The sequence below is a fragment of the Parasteatoda tepidariorum genome, chromosome 12 (genome assembly GCF_982258835.1).
Source record: "Parasteatoda tepidariorum strain Cologne lab strain chromosome 12, Ptep-v5.0, whole genome shotgun sequence".
Taxonomy (NCBI): domain Eukaryota; kingdom Metazoa; phylum Arthropoda; class Arachnida; order Araneae; family Theridiidae; genus Parasteatoda; species Parasteatoda tepidariorum.
The window spans coordinates 23,711,316-23,735,188 of NC_141766.1; the positions used below are offsets into that span (position 1 = coordinate 23,711,316).

The following is a 23,873-nucleotide window of genomic DNA, read 5'->3' on the forward strand; positions in this document are numbered from 1 at the left end:
CGACATGTTCTAAGGTCGGTTTTACACGGACATTTGAGTAATCCAAAGTTAGGAACATAACATTAGGCTCGACCCCCGGAAAAATCTTTTGACGGCAAAGGAGGTGGAAATGCAGTAGGGATGCACCTGTGAGGTGCGCGCGACTAACGGAAGGTTAAAGGAATATTAAGCCATTCCTCTTGCAAAGCGGCCTCTAATTCCGAAAGATTTGATGGAGGTGGGAATTAGGAACGAAGTTTAAACTCCAAATATTGCCACAAATGTTTAATAAAATTTATGTCCGGAGACTGAGGGGGCCAGGCAAGATGCTCAACTTCATTGTCATGCTCTTCGCACCATGTTTGAACGCACCTAGCGGTGTGGATTGGGGCGTTATCGTCTTGAAAAATCGGTCGCTCTCCAGGGAATACAGTCTGTACAAAAGGATGAACATGATCCGCTAGAATGCTTATATAGTCATTAGATTTGATTCTCCCATGCAGACGTACTAGTGGCCCAAGACCACGCCAAGATATCGCACCCCAAACCATAATGGAGCCACCTCCATGTTTCACAGTTGATAAGAGGCATTCAGGATCAAATGCTTCTTTGGGTGATCTCCAGACATAAACGCGTCCGGTGGTCTGAAATAAGGTGAAGGATGATTCATCGGACCATATTACCTGCTGATACTGCTGTGGGGACCAGCCTTTGTGACCTCTACACCACTGACGGCGCTTGAAAGCATTGGTTGCTGTCACCAAGAGTTTACGAATTGCCACTCTACCATAAATGTTCGCTGCATGAAGTTCTCTTTGAACAGTTCTTGTTGAAACGGGATCCTGAAGATGACTGCTCATGTCTGATGTTATCTCGGATAATGACTGCTTGTGTTTTCGAGCTACTACGCGCTGCAAGACACGTCTATCCCTATCATCAAGCTTTGACTTTCGGCCACTGTTTTGCTTTGAAGACTTCGTTTTACCCTCTTTCATGTATGCTGTCATTACGGCTGATACAGTACTTCTTGCAAACCCCAAAAGGTTTGCTGTTTCTGTCACCGATGCTCCACTTAAACGCGCCCCAACAATCCTCCCTCTTTGGAATTCTGACAGGTCAGACATTTCACCTTATAAAAGCTAGTTAGATAAACTCATGCAACACAGGTGACTAATGTTGAGAGACTGATAGCTTCCTCTTCACGCTCACTAGGTGGCAGACTTCTGTTGCAGGTGGCGCGGTTGTACTGCAGGTGTGAAATAAATCACACTTTTTCACAGGTGTTCGTATTATTTTGTCATCCATCTGTATATATATATATATATATATATATATATATATATATATATATATATATATATATATATATATATATATATATATATATATATATATATATATATACACTAAACGGAAAACGTATAATATATAATATCTAGATAAAGGAAGCTATATCCATGAAAAAGGTTTTTGTAGTTAAGGTTTTAGTTGAACATTTCAAAATTTTTCTTATTACTTTTAAAACACGTGGTTAACAGATGTAAATAAAAAAAATAAAATATCCTTATTCTTTGCTACCTAAAGAGCACTTGATAGCAATATTTTTTGCATCGTCAAAATTCGTAGAAAATAAAGATTGTTAATAAGTTCCTCCGAAAATATCCTTTAAGTAAAATGGCTGTTAAATAACCTTCTTTTCTTCAAAACATGAGACAGTTTTTTTTTCTTTGAAGTCATCAAAGCTATTTTAAATTATCTTCGGTAAGTAAGACTTGTCAGAAATTTATTTACTTTTTATATATTTTTAGATTTATGGGAAGAGTTTTGAAAATCTAACAGGAAATATTTATCTTTGTTATAGTTTATTTTTATCTTAAAGTGTAACCTTTTAGATTTTCTAAGAACAGTGTCTAAATTATAGATATATTTATACTTCTTTTGAATTCAGACGATGGTAGTTTTTGAAATTCTTCGTTACTTTATGGTTTTAAATACTTAAATTAATGAAACAAGATATTTAAATCATTTATTATTAAATATAAAAATAAGTACAACAGAAAAATACAACAGGAGTAACAAATAAGCTGTTAGATATTTAAGCATGTGTAGAAATTGAAAGCTAACCAAGTTTCATGTAAGCAGAAGTTTTAAAAAAAATGCTCATGAACCATAAATTTTTTTAATTATTTTTACCCTCTCACGCCCATAAAGTTGATATAGTATTTCAACTCTATGCTCACGCCAGGAAAAGTGAATATATTGGTACGGGAAAAGAGAGAATACTGGTAGAAGAACTATTTCAATATTAGATAATATTCGGGTGGAGTTAATCTTTTCTCAACAATAACAATTCACTGTAAGGAAATTTATCACGGCGAAGAAGCAATTCAATATAAAAATTGCATCTGTTAAAAACAGTTGGTAGTTATGGATTTTTATTATTCCCGGAAAATATTAAAAAAGGAAATTTATTGTTACTCCGATGCGCTGACAAGATGAGACAATTTAGCGTGACCCACCGGTGGGTCACCCGGGCGTGAACGTGTTAAATACGATATTGTGGTTTATAAGTTTTCAGTTTTTTTTCGTTCACTTTTAAATCTTAGAGAAAAAATGTAAAGTAATTGTCAGTTGAAGAAAAATTGAAGACTGAAAAATCGAAGAATTGAAGTCAGTCGTGCATTTAATCTTTAGTGGAAAAATTTTGGTCAATGATCGCAAAGTGATTAGATTATGATTATCATAATTAGATTATGATTAGATTATGATTATCATATGGACTATAATTAAGGAAGGTTGGGAGTTAGTGTAGACAGTTTTGCCATAAAAACCTTACTAATCATTATTTTGAGAATGTCAAATATTTTCTTTTCCTTTAAATTTGATTTTCGTACTTCATTTGTGCTGAGATGTATATTGATTTTAGTCTCCTGGTTTGTTTGTTTTTTAGAATTCTTATTTTGTTACATTTTTTAAAAGTTTTTGTCCTCACTAGGCTGATACAGAGTTCCTATATTTTTATAAAAATTTAAAAAAAAAACGCAAATTTGTAAAAAAAATTTAAAAAAAGAAACAATCACCTCTATATTAGCATTGGCATTAAAATTAAAAATTCCAAAACCTCGATTTTTTCCCAAGATATATTTATTTAAAAGTATAAAGTGTAGTGGTGATTATGCATTTATTAAGAAATAAAATTTTTTTTTCCCCAACAACTTTTATCGTACTTTTTTAAACTTTTTAACTACCATACGAGCCATGATAGTTTTGTCTAGAATGGCTTTGTTAGCAGTTTTTCCATCTTACACAACTCTATAGGGAGACAGTGGAGAGGTATTCTACTGTCGAAGTCAATGAAACAGTCTTTACTTAATTCACTTTATTTACAAAAACTGGGCACCTGGGCCCCGCAGAAGGCCCATATCCCATGCATCATGAAATATTACAAAAAGTTAAAATAAAAAACAGTTTGAGTTCAGCAGTCTATGGGGTGGCTGTTATAATTGTAGCAGCCTATATCTATGCCTATGTGAGGTGGTTATCTAAGTCTCGGCCCCGTCAGGGACCCTAACTCATTAATCTAAGTGGTATTATATAAAGCGTAGCCGATGCTCAAATCAGAGGGGTATATAATAAAAATGCACAGTGAGATAATAAAGCAAAGAGAAGGATATATATAGTACTATTTACATAAAAAAAAGAAATTCGGAGAAGTAAAACCTCAGCTCCTGCCTGCCTCGCCACCCCCCTTGCGGGATTCATTGGTGCACAGACAGGTACCTTGATTTAAAAGTGGTGAAAAATTTAATAATTAATTGGTGAGACGTTTGGACAGAACGCCTGTCAGAGAGAAAAAACACCGTTGCCGGACTGTAGTTTATGTTATCGCTGAGTAGCTCAAAGTCAAAAATTTGATTGCAATTGCAAGTTGTGCAGCTTATTGCGTCTTTGAAAAAGGAAACACATGAAATAACCATATGTTCTTCCATAGAAGTAATGTTTAAGTATTTTCTGATATCACTCATCCTAAGTATACGGGGAGTGCCCGTGAGTCTTCTGATCATTTTATTTTGGATGCTCTCGAGTTTACGTTTTTAAGTGGCCTTTATGGCACTCCAAGCAGGAGCAGCATAACTAATTATTGGTCTAATACATTGCAGGTATAAGGTCCATTTTGTTTTTAGGGCTAATTTTGAGTTATGATTAAGAATTGGTTTGAGGGAGTAGAAAGCACCTTTAGCTTTTGTAAATATTCTCAAGATATGGGAATTCCAATTCATATAATGAGTGAGGGTTACACCTAAGTAGGTGGCTTTGTTAACCACTGGAATCAATTAATTGAATAGAAGAAGATCACTATTTTTAATTTTCTTCTTTTCAGACTTTCTCATAACAAGCAAAGAGGATTTGCTGGCATTAACCCTTTCGCGCCGACTGTCACAAATACGTGACAGCATAAAACAGTATCAACCAGGGTAAAAAGATGAAACTGGTAATCAAAGTAATTCTTTAGCAGTTTATTTGTGGGCGGGGTTACAATTGTTTGATTTATTTAATTCACCACTACTTACTTCAAAATAAAATTATTTAGTTATACTTTGAACTTATATTGATTATGTATATGATTTATCTAACAATAATTAAATTCAAGGCAAAGTAAGTCTGTGAAACTAGCAACGCTCGTATTTAAGCTACCGTTTCTTATTTATTTGCATACTGATTCCGATTTTGTAGGAATGCTTTCATGAATCACCCGTCCCCAAGGGGTTAAAGGAGATTTTCAATTTGCACACCATTCCTAGATATTTGGGATGATTTGTCTTAAGTTATTAATAGCGTAATTGGGGTTAAGTGATTTACTGAGTATCGCAGTATCATCTGCATAATACGCTGTACAAATATTATCCTTGTCATTAAAATTCGGGAAGTCACCTGAGTAAATGAGATAGAGGGTTGAGCCCAGTATTGAGCCCTGAGGGACTCAAGCATGCATGGATCTGACTGAGGATATGGAGTCATTAACTTTTATATGAAAGGTTCTGTTACTTAAGTAACTATTAATTAGTAATATCAGGTTGTTTGGAATTTTATAGTTGATTAATTTGCAAATGCGGCCCTGATACCAGACGCGGTCAAAACTTTGGCCACGTCTAACATCAGGAGAGCAGTAGTCTCATTTTTATGGAAGCTCTTAGATACTTCCTCAACTATAGGAACCAGTTGCTCCGTGGTCGAAAGACTATCCCAAAAATCAAACTGTTCATTCGGCAGGAAAGTAAGTTAGGGTTTAAGTCTATTAAGGTTAGTCCTGTCGTAAATTTTTGAAAAGGTCTTTAACAGACTGATGGGCCAATAACTGTCGGTTTTTAAAGATTTTTGCCTTGATAAGGGAATAGCACAATCTGGGCATGTTTCCATTGCTGAGGGAAGTAGCATTTATTTAGGCGTGAATTAAAGATATTTTTAAGTTGCTCAATAATATTTGGGGGGAGGTATTTAATCATGACATTATTGATTTTGTCCGTCCCTGGTGCTTTATTGTTATGGAATTTATCGATGATCCTATAAAGCTCATCAGCGGTAATAGGCTCAATATCATTAATTGGGGTATGCGAGCTGATATACAGTTCGTTCACCAGGAGTTGGCACTTGACTCCACATCCTCGGACGTGGAGTTCATTTTAGCGTGGGGGAGTAAGAGGAAAAACATTCCCCCGCTTGTAATCGAGATAACCTCTAATGCGCGCAAAGCCTCCACACAGCTTTTTATAGGTAGTCCTATCAGACCACTATGAAGGCAAACCAGTTTAAGAAAGAGCCCTTTAATAGAAAATCTAGTAAAAATAAGGAAGTGGTAGCAAATATATGTCTAAAAATTTTTTAAAATTTTGATTATGATTAGTTTGTCTTATTTACTTGTCTACCACTACAGATTCAATTGTCAAATATATATGACAAATTCCTCTCAGTCATTTTTTAAATAGAATTTAGTTTCATGTTCTCAAACTGTTCACTTTTTAAACAGTCTGCGCAGACTACTTATAAGAAACCGTGTGGAGGCTTTCCGATGTAGAAGGTGATGGCCAAACACATATAGGGAATTATTTTTCAGTCACTTACTTCGCTTTATCATCAGCTATTATACCTTTCGTTATTCTAGCTAATTTATATTTAAAAACTTTTCCCCTGCAAAATATCTCAAAAAGAACAAACTATTCTATAAAAAAAGAGAAATATAGTCAAGTTTATGAAATAAAATGCACATGTTCAAAATATGCACATGAAGATTGCGAAATAAATATTTTTGTCATGCGATCGCCAAATAGCATACTTGTTCACATCCTTCTACCCAAAATAGCGAAATAGTATCATCAGATACCACATGAGGAAGGCGGAGCCAAGTGCCAGCTACGGGTGAACGAACCATACTCACTATAGGTACCACTATAGGTACTTCTATAATATTCTACTCAGTAGTGATAGTGCTGGGTTCGCTATTAATGGAAAATTGGGTTCCCATGGTATCTGCGAAAATTTCGCTGTTATCGATGTCTGAGTATGTCTCAACCTTACGACCTAGGAGTGACTTAGTAGTAGTTTTGGAACTTTTAAGAGCCTGTACCATATTCCTGGCAGTTTTGTCTTGTGTACTAAGATTCTCGACCTTATCGTCCCAAGTCTCCTTTTTAAAATCAGTGATTTCTTTTTTGATAAGCTTAGTATAACTAGTTACTTGGGTTTTGATGTTAGGGTCTGTAGTCCTTTGAAAAACCTTTCGCATTTGATGAGATATTTAATATGATGTAGGAGCTTATAATAATCATTTCTTATTTCCATTTTATAGGACTCACCATTATAGGTGTCATCAATGTTCTTGGTTAAATTTGTGATGTCGTTCTCAATATCCATATCCGTGCTAAGTTCATTTGAATGGTTAGATCTTTTTGTGAGACTGTTTACATATGAGAGCCATTCAGTATTTGTTTTAATTCTGATTTTATCCTGTTAATTAAACATAGCAGTGGCGCAAATAGGGAGATGATCACTGCTTAGTTCGTATAGAACATTATTTTATTTTATTTTATGACCGCCGTTGAACAGTCGACCCAATTTTTGGGTTTACGACTACAAATGTTCAACGCCGTAGCCTTGTAATTTTGAACCAATCCAGAAGACAAGGAAACTCCTGGATCGGTACCCCCAGAGGCATTGATTTGTTCGTATAGAACATTAATAGTAAATGGATTGCTCGAGTTTGTTATTAGGATATCATGCGTGTTACTAATGCTCATTGGCATATAAGTCGGCTCCCCTGGCGCGTATACCGTAAGGTTATATTTTTTGACTAGTTTTAGGAGGTTTTTGCCGGGGGTGATATTTTTGGTGCAGCTCCAAATTTTAGTTTTTGAATTAAGATCTCCTAAGACAATACACTCGTAATGCTGGGGGAAGAGATCTTGTAAGCTTAATGCCAATTGTATTAAAGAGGTGTTTATAGCAACTGCATACCCTCCAACTGCTACGGAATTTCCGTAGTTTCAGAAATCTTCTTTTCAGACGGTAGCAAAATTAATGTCTTAATATTTAAAAAAAATTAATTTTAGCGTAACTTGTCCACTATTACTTATAAAAGTGCAGGCCACATGGCTAGATTCTTAAGTTCTGATAAAAGTTTTATGAGAGATCCATTTGCTTTAAAAATTTCTACTTTGGTTCGCTACCACTAGAAAGAATTATTTTCAAGATCTTCGTAAGTTGGAGGGTATGCAACTGGGGCCGAAAGTCCGTATATATCAGACGGAAAAGAGCAAAAACTGGTAGAAAGTAAATTTAATTTTTAGCTTTTTTTGGGAAAATAAAATATCCGTAACTACCAATTTTTTGACGGATGCAATTTATATACAGAATTGCTTCTTCCCACGAAGAAAAAAATAATAGTATAAACTGTTTAGTGTTACGAATAGACATCCCGAGAATTATCTATAATTGAAATAGTCCTACTACTAGTGTTTTTCTCTTTTTCGTCTCACTTCCAGGCCTGAAATCAGCTCCAAAGCATTGCTCTCCGCACTTTCAAGGTACAGCTACTTTTGAATTGCAAAATTATCACATTTAGCTCGAAAGCCACTGTTGGCATAGAACTTTACTAGTCCTCCAGTTTATGATAACACTAAAATCTAAACTTTTGGCAGCATTTCTACAGGAACTTAATCTTACTTAACCCTTTCGCGCCGACTGTCACAAATACGTGATAGCATAAAATTGTATCAATCAGGGTAAAAAGAAAAAACTGGTAATCAAAATATTTCTTTAGCAGTTTATTTGTGGGCGGAGTTATAATTGTTTAATTTATTTAATTCACCATTACTTTGTTCAAAATAAAACTATTTAGTTATAGTCTGAATTAACATTGATTATATATATGATTAAACTAACAATAATTAAAGTAAAAGCAAAGTAAGTCTGTCAAATTAGCAACGACTACATTTAAGTTACAGTTTTTTACTTAATTACAACTTGATTCTGATTTTGTACGACTGCTTTTTTGAATCACCCGTCCCCAAGGGGTTAATCCAAGTGTGGTGATTTCAAAACCGTTTTGTTTCGAAAGCGACACATTTCTTTTGAAAATGGCAGTGTAATTTCATTTATTTTTTTGTCGGAATGGACAAATTTACAAAAGAACGCATGGAACACATGGGTTTATAGAACACATGGGTTTAGGGATAAAGAACACATGGGTTTATAGTTGGTCTATAGGGTTGCCAGCTGCTCAAGCAAAAATGTATAAATTGGTAACGAATTTAAAAGTAAAACTTTCACAATAAGGAAAATTTTCACCATTTCCCTTAAGCTCTCACCAGAAGATGAATATAACGAAAGTGCATTTTAAGTTAGGTTTTGTAAGTTTTATATGTTGTGGTGAAAAAATAATTTAAAGTTAAGTTTACTAGACGAAAACTAATTTTAACTTAGCCAATTATTTTAAAATATTTTTTTTTCACAAGTCAGAGTGGAGTAGATTAGCCTGTGAATATATATATATATATATATATATATATATATATATATATATATATATATATATATATATATATATAACAGCTAACACTAAAGACTAAAAACATGTGACCTTAACATATTGTATCATAAGCTGAAATGTATTATCACCCTCCTCCTAACATAAAGTCCAATGTACTAGAACAGTGGGGGTTCAAGTGAATTTTAAAATTTCCTGGTTCGTACTATATACTATAAGCGAACATAAAACCTCTAGCTTGTAGGTTAAAACGATTGCATATTTTAAATCAGCCTTCCGGAATATTTATGATCTGTAAAAAAACCCTCATACAAAAGAAGACAGAAAAAGTGAATAGCACTTTCACCGGTGCAATTAATACTTTCAGCAAAACTTAAAAAATATCTTTTTTTACATAAATAAAGCTAATTTCTCAATCAAGCAAATATTGCCTTACCCTGAAAAATTCTTGTGTTGATGAAAACATGAGAGTCCCATATTCAACCTCTGTCTGCTTGGCAAGATCATCTGCTGAGTTTATAGGCGTTACCATCCTTTCTACTGTCAAGAAAGCTGCTAAATTCGCTGTATATGAAGATATGATGATGAGTGTGAAAAACCACCACACACTTCCAACAATACGTCCAGAAATAGACCTGAAAATGAATCAATTACTGTGGTGACTTGATTTACCAAAGACTGCAACGCATTTGATGTTTTTTAGAAAATTCAAATATCAATTTTGGAATAATATTTTGCTCTATTCATTGACAGCTTGATTTACACATCGTTAGATTTTTTTTTTATTTCAAAGAAAAAAAAAATAAAAAACATCGAAAAATAGAATAGCAGTAAACTTACATGCGTTTTCACGGAAATTTAAATTTTTAGTTAAAGGATTGGCATTTTTTTTTGTATTTAACTCTGTGTTATGGAATTAGTTTGCTTTCTCATTTTGAAAATGTGATGCAGTACTGCAAGATTAAGATTGGAATTTCGGTACGGTTTAATCAGCGGAGTGAAATGCCAGTTGGTTGGAAAACCAGTTTACGAAAGAGCCCTTTAGGGGAAAATCTAGCAAAAATAAGAAGGTGATAGCAAATATACGTCTAAATATTTTTTGAATTTATGAATATAATTGCAAGGACGCCAACTGCTCCACAATCTGGAGAAATTTTAATGCCAGCGAATTAAATATTATAACTTGTAAAATAAGCATACTTACGCCTACTTTTAAAAACCCTAACCAAATAATTAATGCTTTTAGATTGCATGTAATATGATTCTTATAATTTTTAATATTTAGCGGTAGAAAAATTAATTAAAATTAAAATACTGAACTAAAAATATCTTACATTTCGTTACCGCTAGAAAATACTGCTTTGCAAAGCGTAGAAAGGTGGCATCTCTGTAATTGGTTTGTCTTGTTTACTTGTCTACCACCATAGATTAAATTCTCAAATATATATACCATTTTTCTCTCGATTAATTTTAAAATAGAATTTGGTTTCGTGCGTACCACTGGTTCACTTTTTAAAAGATCTATGCAGACTACTTATAAAAGACCGTGTGGAGGCTTTCTGATGTAGGAGATGATGGCCTCCCTAGCCTTTTGATCTTACCCACCAAACGCTTTGTAGTTTGGAGGTTGAGGGATCGAATCCCTCCTTTACCTTGGCTATATCTTAGCAATATCTTTCTATACTTTATGCTATATGTTCTTCTACTTGACAGGGCCATACTTTGAAATTTGCATTCATACCAGCATATGCATTGCCGGCAAAGCAGTAGCTAACATAATACGAAATTACTTATTATAACATATATTTACTCCATATTACATAATTACTTACTACATTAGACATAATTGCTTAACCCGTTTTGTCCCGACTTCATATATTGAAATGATACAAGAAGTGACATTATGGAAAAGGTGGTATAATATATTATCGAAATTAATTGGTTTTTCTACTGTAAGGGCATTCAAAAAGTCTTTGATAGATCAAAAAGTACTTGCTCCTTTTAATTCTAGATCTAGTCAGAAATAACTAAATCATTTTGGTATCTGAGAACCTTTTAATTCACGCAAATAAATGAAAATTCTGAAAAAAGTTTCCTATCACATTGAATGTCTTGGAAAAAAGGAACTGTCCTAAATATATGACGCTGGGCGTTAACCGATTAAGAAGAGGTAGCTTACATAATGTATGATTGCTTAATACACACATTATTACACTATCATTCCTATGATATATCAGTTTCTATATCATTGTAATTAAAAAATTAAGGCTTTAATAGGTAATTATTGATATTGTTATTAAAAAAAAGTTTAATAGTGAAATTAACATCCTTTCATTATTCACATTTATTTCGCTTAAAGAAATAATTTGTATTCATCTTAAAATATTTGTAGTTAAAACATATATACATTTAAGATACTATGTGCACATTCTTTTTTGTTAGTTTAACACGTTCACGCCGGGGTGACCCACCGGTGGGTCACGCTAGATTGTCTCATCGGGCGGCTCACCGGAGTAAAAGCTGGTAGCAAATAAATTTCATTTTTTAGTTTTTTTTCCGGGAATAATAAAAATCCATAACTACCAATTGTTTTTAACGGATACAATTTTTACATTGAATTGCTTCTTCGCGGTGATAAATTTCCATAAAGTGAATTGTTATTGTTGAGAATAAATTAACTCCTCCCGAATATTATCTAATATTGAAATAGTTCTTCTACCAGTATTTTCTCTTTTCTGTCACTCTTTCGGGCGCAACACCCGGCGTGAACGTGTTAAAGGGGAAGATAATGTTCATTTAGTTTAAATGTAAACATATCACAGCTTTTATAAAGGAATAATTTTTTACGTGAGTCCATTATTGAAATTCGTCGTCAATATGCAGAATATTGTCTGAATCCAGTATTATTTTAATCCCTTAAATCCTTTAATGGGATTAATTTAATCTTTTATTTTTTTGAATTTATAATTATGGTATTTTAAAATATTTTTCAAGTTGAAATTTATGAGGGAAAAAAAGCTCCTTAGCTTATTAGAGAAAATTAATTTAAATTTTATTGACGTAATTTTAATGAGAAAATTAATTTAAATTTTAATGCTTTTTAATGTTAAGTATGTCCATTAGGTGTTGAAAAAAGAATTTGAAAATGACTATCATTTTTTCATTTCTAAAATAAATTTTATTAATATTCCTACATATTTTTGTATTAATTCTTTAACAATATTTTATGCCTAGATAATAACAAAAAGTGTAAAGGTCCAACAGAGCACCGAAATCTGAAGTACATTGAATCACACTCCGTGTGTCAATAAAACAATCTAAACGAGGTAAGGCGATTTAAATTGTTAATCAACATTGACTGTCTTACAGTCAGTTGCTACAAAAACAGGACTTGAGTAATAAAAATAAAAGTTGAGCAAGATTAAAATTTTATAAATCTAAGTTACATCAAGACATTACTTTTCAGTTACTTAGAAGTATTACTTAGAAATAATATTTTAACCTAATTTGCTTCAAATATGTTTCGAAAATAATTTTTTTTCTTTTCCTGAAGAGATGTAAGGTGGTAATTTCAGCAAAATAAGAGTTTTTCAATAATGTATATTACGGATTGACGCAGAAATTCTAAATTATGTCTATATATATATATATATATATATATATATATATATATATATATATATATATATATATATATATATATATATATATATATATATATATACAGAACTCATTAGATAAGTTCAAAATGAAGATAAAACAAAGGAAAATTATAGATATATGAAAAAAAGGGGGGGAATAATATTAAAATAAGTAACAAACAACTAATTAAAAAAAATTTTAAAAAGGATCAAATTTTTAAAAAAAAACCGGAAAAAAAAGATATAATCTTTTCATTATCCCGCACGATTATGTCCGCAAAAAGCAGTGCTTTCTGATTTTGCTCTGGCTATATTGATACAATATCAGAAAGCACTCTTTTTAGCGGATATAATCGTGTGGGCTGATGAAAAGATTATATATGTTTTTTTCGGTTTTTTTAAAAAAAATTTCATCCCTTTTTTTAATCAGTTGTTTGTTATTTATTTTATTTATTATTCCCTTTTTCATATGTCCATAATTTTCCTCTGTTCCTTTTGAACTTATATATATATATACAAATATTTCGTATTAAATTTCACTTAAATGTTTAATTCTCCAAAATAATGCATTTACTTATGTTTCAGTTCAACTTCCTCAATGAATTGCATTCAATGGAGATATTACTGATAGGAAGCATTTTTATGCTGCGTTCTCATGTACTTCGGTGATCAGCTGGGATTCGATTTTTTATCGCCGTCACCTTCATAATTTATTGGAAGTAAAAATTTGGTTAGAAAACTATCCTTTGCATTAATATATATCTATAAAATTATTCGAAATTACTTGATTTTGTACCAATATGATAACATTTACTAGTATCATGTTTGGAAGTAAGTGAATTAAAAAAACAGACAAATATCATATCCAACACTATAGTTACAAAATAAAAGAAAAATATTAACAATTTTCGACTATTTTAAAGGTATGGAGACTGATTTTAGAGGTATGGAGAGTGCAGCACAAAGATAACATGAATGTATAAGAAAAAATTTAATTAAACAATTATCATTATTTGCATATTACTTAAGTTATTTAAAAAATTAAAAATGTAAAGAAAATTAAGAAAAAGATTAATTAAAAATTAGAAAATTTATCAACGAAAGTTTATAATCACTTTAACAACCTACTTGATTAGATCCGCAAACATTAGCGCTTTCTGATATTGTATTAATACAGACAAAAGCAAAATATATCAATAACAATAGCACCAAAAAAGATATATATACACACACATACACATATATATATATATGTATATATATATATATATATATATATATATATATATATATATATATATATATATATATATATATATACATATATATATATATATATATATATATATATATATATATATATATATATATATATATATATATATATACATATATATATATATATATATATATATATATATATATATATATATATATATATATATATATATATATATATATATTAATTATTTTAAATTCAATAAATGTTATTCATGACTTACCTTTTGCTACTTTAGGTATTAATTTATTCTGAAACATTCGCAGTTCTTTACATCTTAATAAAATAATGAAAAACTTTGTTACTTACAGTTTCAGTTGCAGTGGATTTATTAAAACACTAATTATTTTTTCAAGAATTTGCCATTGTTTAAAGTCATTTTCTTTCCAAACATTTATAATTAAAAATATAAATCTGAGGTTTAAAATTCTATTTTTGTGGTCTGACAACACCTAATATTGCTCTAGGCTAAATCTTCAAATATGCAATATAAAAAAATACGATAGGAATATATTTGTTCTTTTAAACTTGTGAGATTTTCTTATAATTTTTTTACTTATAAAAGTTTATTTGCATTTTTCGTTAATATAAGGAAAAAAAATATTTCTCATTTTTGTAGCAAGAAAAATTGAGCGTCAAAACAAGCGTCTGAGTTTGATGCTTCAAAAACTTTTAAGACAATAAGCTGCTTAAAATTAGCTAAGAAAGTTCTTCATCCAATTTTCGGGGAAGTAATCTGAATTGATTGAATAATTTAAAAATATAAATAAGAAAATCCAATGTGATTAGGCTTTAATTTTTTTAGTTGGAGTTTTAGGAAAAAAATCATTTAAGCTTTTAATCTTACTTGAAAATATCTTGTTAAAAAAATGCAATTTTCTTCTAAAAATTATTCTTCAATTTCTCTTTTTGCAAACAGCATTTTCTGCTTGAGTTAAGTACATTTTTTATGATTGGTTTATTGCCAGCAAAAGTTTGCTTATATTTACAGTCCAGTTATAGTTTTATTACCACTTATTTCAAATTGATCCAATTGATTTAAACTTTTCAGGAATGATTTTATTACTGTTTACAAACGATAAACTCAAAACATTGTTTTATTTCTGCTTGGTTATATAAATATATATGTATACATTTCGGTGGTATATTTACGATTTTCAGTAAGGGCTTAATAACTTTATTTATCAAAATTTTATTTTGTCTGGTAATGGTTATAATGTCTTAGAGCGCAATTGAATTTTTAACTATTTTGAGAGCAAATCTTTTTTAATTTTTTTGTAATTGCCTCAAATTTTCTACAGTATTATTTTCTTCTATGTAAGCCATTCCTTTTTAACTGTTTTAAATATTATGATTGCATTGAGAACATATTTTTTACATTATCATAAAAGTTTATACGATGGGGAGAACATCTCTGTTTTGCAGAATACCATGCTTGAAATGCATCATTATTTTGTTGGAATATACAGTCAAATCCCCCCAAACGTCTAAACATGATATAATATATTGCTACTATTAATTTTTAATATTCGAATGACACACTGGATTTGGAATTAACGTTACCGAGATGCCTGAATTTAAATAAATTTTACAGATATGAGAACATACTTTTAAGGGATAGTGCACATCTCAAATTCATGACCCTCTATCTATTCATTAGAATATTTATTTCAAAATTAAGTATTTTGCTCCAAAACTTCTGATCTTTGGGGTAAACAATTTCTCGCTAAATTCAAAATAAGTAAAAATAGTTGCCTAACGTAATTTTTTAAACATCTCTTCTTTCATTTTCATAAAAAGTGTATCCATGTATTTACAAAAGATAACTCGCACTTATTAATATATTTTTTTTTAAATATGCTTTAATAGTTGAAGATATTCATTATATTTTAAATATTTAAAAGACTTCAGTTATGTGTATCAAAATACTGACTTAGGACAGAATAAATTATATTTAATCCTTATTTTGGATAAAAACTACTATAAGTATCATATCAAAGCTTCTGTATAACGGTAAAATATAATTTTGCAAATCTGAAGTTGCTGCACTCTAAGATATCTTTTCTTATTTTATTGGTAGAAAAAACAGATTATGCTACACTGTCGACAAAACTCATTTCAATGACCCTTTTTTTTAACATCTCAGCCGATTATTGTCATAGCTGTAGTTTTCATACCTTAGTAACAGAATGTCTTAGATTTATCAAATAATTCTTCATAGAGTTTTCAAATAACAATGGATTTTAATTTGAATTTTAAAAACTAGCTTAGATGCATCTTTTTTTTCCAGCTTAGTAATTATTTTCGCAATCTTTGAAATATTCGTTAAAACAGACGCAATTATAAGAGACGCAGGCATAAGAATTTTTTTCATCAAACAGATCTCTCTAGAGGCATCTTTCTTTAAAAGATTTGTATCCCATTTTTATTTTGCTGTTACAGCGGCACTGTTTGAGAGGGGGACTAGTGTTTTAATATTTTCCAAAAAGGCTTATTAATCCTTATTTTGAATAATACATAGGTTAATTCAGATTTATTTCTTTTAACATTATTTTTTTTAAAGCATAAATGAGCTTTTGTCAACACTAGGCTCATGTGAATAGGTGAGTGGTAAAAAATTTCTTAAAACTTATCTAATGTTATTAAATCCATCGTTATTTATAAAAAATGACGGAAATACTTAATGTTTAATACCAAATAAGTTTTATTTTTTCAGAGAGGAGTTGAAAAAAAATATCAATTTAATTTGATCATTTTCAACTTTTTTTTCTAAAATTAATTTTTACAACTTAGAAACTATTTCAATAAAAATGCCTCAGAATATAAGCTAATCCTTCAATAAGTCAAATGCAATAAATACAATTAAAAACCCTTAAGTGTAACATACAGTTAAATTTTAAACTCACTTATACGTAAATGCATGACCTTATCGAGGTCATGCATTTTTAGTTTATATAATCTTACAGTTGTTTAGTGAAACTTTCTATAAAAAAAAACATTTACTGAAAATTTGAATAGAAGAAAAAAGGAAAATATTTAGGATACTTCTCTACTAATGGAATCCTTTGCTTTTTCAATTAGCCTATGTCGATTAGATACATCTGATATCTTTAAATTAAAATTTTCAAGATATGCACCATTTCAATTAATAAACTATTTTTTGGTAAAAGTAGTAAATGAAAAATATAATAAATTTCCGTAAAAATTCGGTTCTGTTATTACTCAGTAAATATTGTTAACGCAGCCTATGTCGATTAGATGCAGCCATTCTATTTTTATTTTGCAACCGTCGTTGAACAGCTGACCAAATTTTGGGTTTAAAGCTACTAATTTCAACTCCATTGTAGTTTTGAACCTTATCCAGAAGACAAGGGAACTCCTAGATCAAATATCGGGAGAAATTTGCCTTCGTGGGGGACTTTTTGATGGAACCAACCCGCATTTGAGTTACATGGAGAGGAAAACCATGAAAACTGCCCACGTTTAGACTGATGGCAAGTTAGACTGATGGTTCCCCTCATTGGAAGCGAACGCTCTATCCCCAGATCCAGGTTCCAGATTCAGCCATTATTACTTTTTCAGTAAAAAAGATAAAGTTTCGCAGTTTATCCATGAAACTATCTTTAAGTGCAAAGTTATCTACATACAGTAGAGCGCAGATTACCCGAAAGCCGATTTACCGATTACCCAATTATCTGGATCATCAAGGGACCACGTGTTTTTTCCACCTTCTTCAAAAAAAAAATTTTGTTTTTGGCAAAAATGCCTCTTAATTTTTAAAACATCTGTAAAATGGTTTACTTTATCACTTTGGGATCTTGAAAAGTGCCTCACGTTTGTCCGGCCCAGTTTCCCTGCGGTTGGTAAGTAGTTTCGTATATGCGAACATGTTTCTAATAAACTTTTCAACACGCCATTTGTAATATGAACCTACAATGGTCAATCCTAAGCCTAAAAAAGTAAAAAGGGTAGCCACTTAAAAACATTCTTACAGCCGTTTTTTTAAACTACCCAATTATCCACATTTTCCATCCGTATCAGCCTTAGTTCAGATTGGTTCAGTTAATCGGCACTCTCCTGTATCTTATTCTCGCCTATATCGTAAATTGCTACTTGAGGTTTGACTTGACTCGCCACTGATTTGATTTTACTTTGGACTTAAGGAGCATTGACTAAACTATCTAATCGACGTAGGCTATGTTACTTCTGTAGTAAAATTAAAAACCACCTACCTTGGACAAATATCACAGCCTTGTTGCATAAAGGCTCCTAGAGAGAACCACAAGCTATTGTAAAGAGAGAAGTCATTTGAAGTATTAGCCCCCATAAAGTGTTCTTCATATCTCCACTCTTGTGGTGAAAATCGACTCACTAGGAAGAGAACTACAGAGACTCCAACATAAGCAAAAATAATGCACATCCAAATTTCTTCGGACAGAGGGTTCATGAAGGAAAAGACTCCAGGTTTCTTTTTCATAGGCTTCTTGATCATGATGCTGATTCCAAGAGACATGAACGGCTTCGTGAAGTCAATAACCCTTTCCCTGGCTGACGTGATAGTCAACGGGGCTATGGCAATATCGGCTTCCTGTAAAGAAATACAAATATTGTAAATTTTAGCATGGCAAGGATTTTGCAATATTACATACCTGCCAACTCTTCCGGATTTTCCGGAAGATTTTATTTTCATATTTAAAGTGGTAATAAATATATACTATTTTTTCTTTTATAAACATAATTTTTAAATGATTTTGATCACCACTATTCTTACAAAAACTAAGCACATATAGTAATATGCGTTACTATTGAGGTAAGCGAAGATAGCTCCTTCGAGATACTAATATTTTATTAAACATATTTACATTTATATACAAGTTGGTTTGATTTACAAGAAGCATCATCACAGCAGGTGATGAGAGAAATACTGACTGGCTGTCATGTGCGAGCTGGTATTTATACAATTCTAATATGATGACATCAGAACTCTTATTTCAGTTCACTTCAAAAATAAGTAAAAACACAATTGATTAAAGACAAACAGATAACAATATGAAATAAACTTGATTTTACGATGAGCGTCGAACCTATCACCACACTATCATGGTTGTCAACTTAAGTTTGCTCAAATACAACGAATTTGTTTGCTTAAAATTGAAGTTTTAATTTCATTTTAGTACCACTGTGAAAAATGATAATGGAAGGGATTAAAAGTTGGGAGGTATGATATTATATTAAGCTTTTTTCTGATAGATTATAAGGAAAAACAGTATCACTAGAGAACATTTTATTATGAATACTATTTATATTTTCAAAGGCAATAAATTATTTAACACGTTGAATGCCACTCTACTTTTACATGGCTTGCCCATCCGCCCACGGTAAATAACTACGAACTAAATTTGCAAATATTTAGGGGATTTTGCTATTTTTTTAGATGGTTCATCATGACATATTTGACAAAAGTGCTCAATTATATAAGCCTACGAATTATGTAGAAATAGTGGTATATAAAAAATTTACTATATTGAATTCATTAAACTAAGAATCACAATTGATAAACTACCACTTTAAAATATATATTAGCTGTCCGGAGCAAGATGGTATCTCTGAATATGTATGCAGAGATGCCAACTGCTCCGGACACGCCAAAATAATTACAAAAAACGGTAAAAAAGAACAAAGTAAAATTTGCAAATATGTGACTATTTTCCTTGCTTTTTAAACGGTATAGCATGAACTAAGTTCTTTAAAGTGGTGGATTATATAAGCCTACGAATTATTTAGAAACAGTGGTGGATAAAAATCTACCAAATTGAATTTATTAAACCAAGAATCACAAATGATAAACTACCACTTTAAAATATATATCTGTTGCCCGGAGCAAGTTGGCATCTTTGTGTATGGCACCCCCAATCTATAACAGAACTCTTTGTCGATAAAATAACTTCTTTAGGGAAATGTTGACTACATTTTCTGCAATTACATAAAATAGTGTGAATTTTATAGTTCTATATCATGCTATACTCTGTCAGTTAGCTGTTTTTCATGGCCTATGTGAAAGGTCTGTGTCAGCAAGCGGTGGAAGCCGCAGCCTAAATGTAATTTCAGTGTCAGCCACCGGTGGTTGACGCTGCCTAAATATAATTTTAGTGTCAGCCACCGATATTTGACGCTGCCTAAATGGAAAGTCCAGTGTCAGCCACCGATGACTGACGCGGTGCTCAACGTGTGTATGATCCAATCTTCTGTTAAACTTTTATTATGAAGTTTAGTTGCAAACTTCTGTTCTTCTTCATCTTACAGCCTGTTTGAGGGCAATGTTAACCAACCATATACCAGTATACCAGTATCCAGCATTGACTTCACTATATCCAGTACTATTGCTCCACTCAGCTTCACTTCTTTTTTAACTTCTGGCTTCCACTCAATTACTTAACCCTTTGACGCAGATCTGACTGAAGTGTCCCACTTATGCATTGTTTTCCTGACGCTCTATTTACAAGCAGAAATATATTTTGGTGTCATTTAATTATAAAATACAGTCTATTAGTTACTAAAAACCTCTGTTTGATTATCGTAATTATATTTGTACAAAAATATAAAATATTAACAAAATTAGTTTGCAAAAAAAATATTTTCATTTATATTCAAAAATTAATTTATAATTGATTTTGTAAATTAAAAAAATTTCAGAGGCGAATTATGGTTTCTCTCAATTCTAAATAACTCCAAAAATGTGCAAATTTGAAAAATTATAGATCCGGAGTGAGCCGTGTTTGGAAGATTTTACTTTTAATGCAGAGAAAGAAACTGGTATTTCATAACCATAAATTATTAAAATACTTGGTATAATAATTTTTGTTTTATTTATTTTGACCTAAATTAATTTTAAAAAAAGTAGAAAAATTATGTTTAAACATATTCTGTATCAAAGGGTTAAGCATATTTCTACTAAATTATCAGGACAAATACGTTCACAATATTTTTTTTACTATGAAAACTATTAATATTTTTTGTGGTAATAACATACCTGGTAACTCCTCCGGATTTTCCGGAGGATTTTATTTTCATATTTAAAGTGGTAGTAATTATATACTATTTTTTCTTTTATAATCTTAATTTTTAAATGATATTGATCACCACTATTCTTACAAAAATTAAGCACATATATTAATATGCGTTACTATTATGGTTGTCAACTTAAGTTTTCTCAAATACAACGTATTTGTTTGCTTAAAATTGAAGTTTTAATTCCATTTTAATACCACTGGGAAAGATGATAATGGAAGGGATTAAAAGTTGGCAGGTATGTAATAAGTAACTCATGGTTTCAATCCACTTTGGAAATTTTAATACAAATTTTAAATGCAAATTTCTGTTCATCTTCATTTTACAGCCTTTTAGAGGGATATGCTGTCTCTTTAAGTTTAGTCCTTCCAACTCAATCGGTGCTATTACTAATATCTGCTTCCCTCCTATCGTTTGATTCGTTAGTTCAATCATCAGAATCCGTTAGCCACTAAAACTGTTTTTTTTTTTCCGATGATTTAGTTTTTCAAAAGGATAATTTTTTTTAGACTATATCGATTGAACAATTAAAGGTCATTTCGGAGAAATGCAAACATTTATGTTCCTCAAGCAGTTTAACTAGTTGTAAAAATTATTTTAAAATCGTGCTATACAAATTCTTATAATTGTATACCTAAGAAAATAGCTCAAAGGTTTAAGCTATTATTTTTAATTTCTAAGATGAATAACATGAAACTTATAATAAACAGCCACGGAGACACAGGGGATGGAGTGTTCACCTCCCTATGTGGTACTCAGGTTCGAGTCCCTGCGGTGGCTGATTGATACGAATTCTGACCCCGGATCTCACCGACCACAGAGCGGTATCCTCAATGGTAGATCATGGGTTAGAAATCAGATTTCCGTGTTTTTTCTCGCCATGTAACGCAAATGCGTGTTCGTTCCATCAAAAACTCCTCCCCGAAGACTAGTTTATCCAAATATTTGATCCAAGAATTACCTTGTCTTTTGAAATGGGTTCAACATTAAAAGGCTATGGAATTGAACACTGTTAGAGTCATGAACTCAGCCCTAGCTCAGTTGTTTAGTTACATACTATGTTTAATAATATGCTTTATAAAAAATAAAAATACGAAACTAATAATAAACTGAAACGTAATATGCAAGCAAAATTGTTTTACTACTATACCATTGATTACAAGTAATTAAACATTATCATGAGTGTATTTTAAAAATATTAATCATAATGTGTATTGGAATAAGATGTAAAAATATGTGCCTTAATTTAAAAGTAAATAGAAATAAAAAGCATTTTTCAAAACACTTAAGGCGTAAACAAATTTCAACGATATTTATTTGTCCTTATTTTTTATTTCGTCACTCTTTTTCAAATGCTTTTTTTCTTCTTTTTTTTACTTCTAAGTTTAAATTCAGATAAATAAGTAATCACTAGATTTTAGCATAATGGAAAGGTCAATTTTACATTCAGTGTGAATACAAGCGTCCTGTAAAGATTTTTTTTCTTTCTAAAATGGCAAAAAACCTTTTTGAATACTAAGTCAGATGAGGGCGATTGACCAATCGGCTGAATTCGCAGGATTTGCCTGGCATGCTTATGAACTGCATCCGCCAAGTTTCTACTGTTAGTATCTTTTCTTCTTAAAGTATTCTGTCTGCATATTCTCAGTCATTTCCTTTCAAGACGTGACTCGAAGTTCCCTTATTTCTGATAAACTCTATTTAAATATATAAAGTTACTTGGAATAGACTCTTTAAGGCGTATAAAATCACTTTATTTTTATTTCCGATTTACATATATTGCGAATTTTTTCGAAACTACTTACAATGAATATTATTTTTTTTTAATAAAAAATTAAAGTTATTTTTAGAGTGCTAAAGCTTCTCACATTTTATTAACATCAAATAACTTTAATAAATAAATAAATAAAGATATTTTTGAAGAAATATTCTCGTTTTCAACCTAACGTAGTTTTGAAAGTTTAGCTTTTTAATAATACAGAATAACATTTAATATAGGTTTGAAAAAGTCGAATGTTCTTTAAGCATTTCTGATTGTGATTCGTAGTTCCCCTAAATTTGAAAAGTCCCGCAGTGGACTGATCATTAAGACACGGTTCCCAGCAGATCACCGAAGTCAAGCATCACTGTCTACGGTCAATGTGCGGTGGGTGACCGCTTGGATCAGCCTGCGTAGGGACCGTGGGTGTGCGGTATTGGTCCTCGTTAAACTGTTCTACCATAAAGTGCTCGACTTCGCTTGCAGGTCGTCGGGCTACCGAAGCGGGGGTGCCATCCCCTCTGCAGAGTATCAAAATTGTGATGGCATGTCTTTGGATCATCCTCAGGGTTGTTTCCCAGACCGTCGCCAATAGCCCATTGTGCTCCTCTAGTGCGACGTAAATGAACAAGAAGAAGAACTTAACTCACTCTGAAAAGCTCTATTTGAATATATAAAGTTACTCGGAATAAACTCCTTAACACTTTAATGGGTCATTTATTTCTAGTAAAGGTAAATTAAAGTATTTCTGGAATTGAAATTGACATAAGAATAGTAATTGATATACAAAAAAAAAAAGAAAACTCTTTTAGCTTATGAAAATTTAATCTAAATTTTAATGTCATTTTCTTGGTGGTAAGTATATATACCACAACCTATTAGGAACTTATTGACTTTTATTTTTTGTTATTTGCAAAATAAATTTTATACATGCCACCAAAGGAATTATGTATTTTATAACTGTTATACATTTTTTTAAAACTATCAAATAGTTAACAATTTTATTCAAACGCACTTCAAGAAAGCTGAAGTTATTGACAAATAGAAACCTAAATTAAAAGTGGTAAAAAAGTTTCCCATGAACATTAAAAAGTGGTGGTTAGTAAA

The 23,873-nt window shown here is 31.2% G+C and overlaps 1 protein-coding gene across 2 annotated transcripts in view; it reads right to left on the reverse strand.

The window, feature by feature from the left end:
- LOC107442611 (glutamate receptor 1) overlaps positions 1 to 23,873 on the reverse strand; it is a 273,575-nt gene that overhangs the window by 55,294 nt on the left and 194,408 nt on the right. For both annotated transcript variants that reach the window (XM_071188105.2, XM_071188106.2), the window contains exons 10-11: positions 18,172 to 18,527; positions 9,456 to 9,654 (exon numbers count right to left, since the gene is read on the reverse strand). In XM_071188105.2, coding sequence (XP_071044206.1) covers positions 9,456 to 9,654; positions 18,172 to 18,527 — 555 coding nt within the window. The remainder of the gene's footprint in view (positions 1 to 9,455; positions 9,655 to 18,171; positions 18,528 to 23,873) is intronic.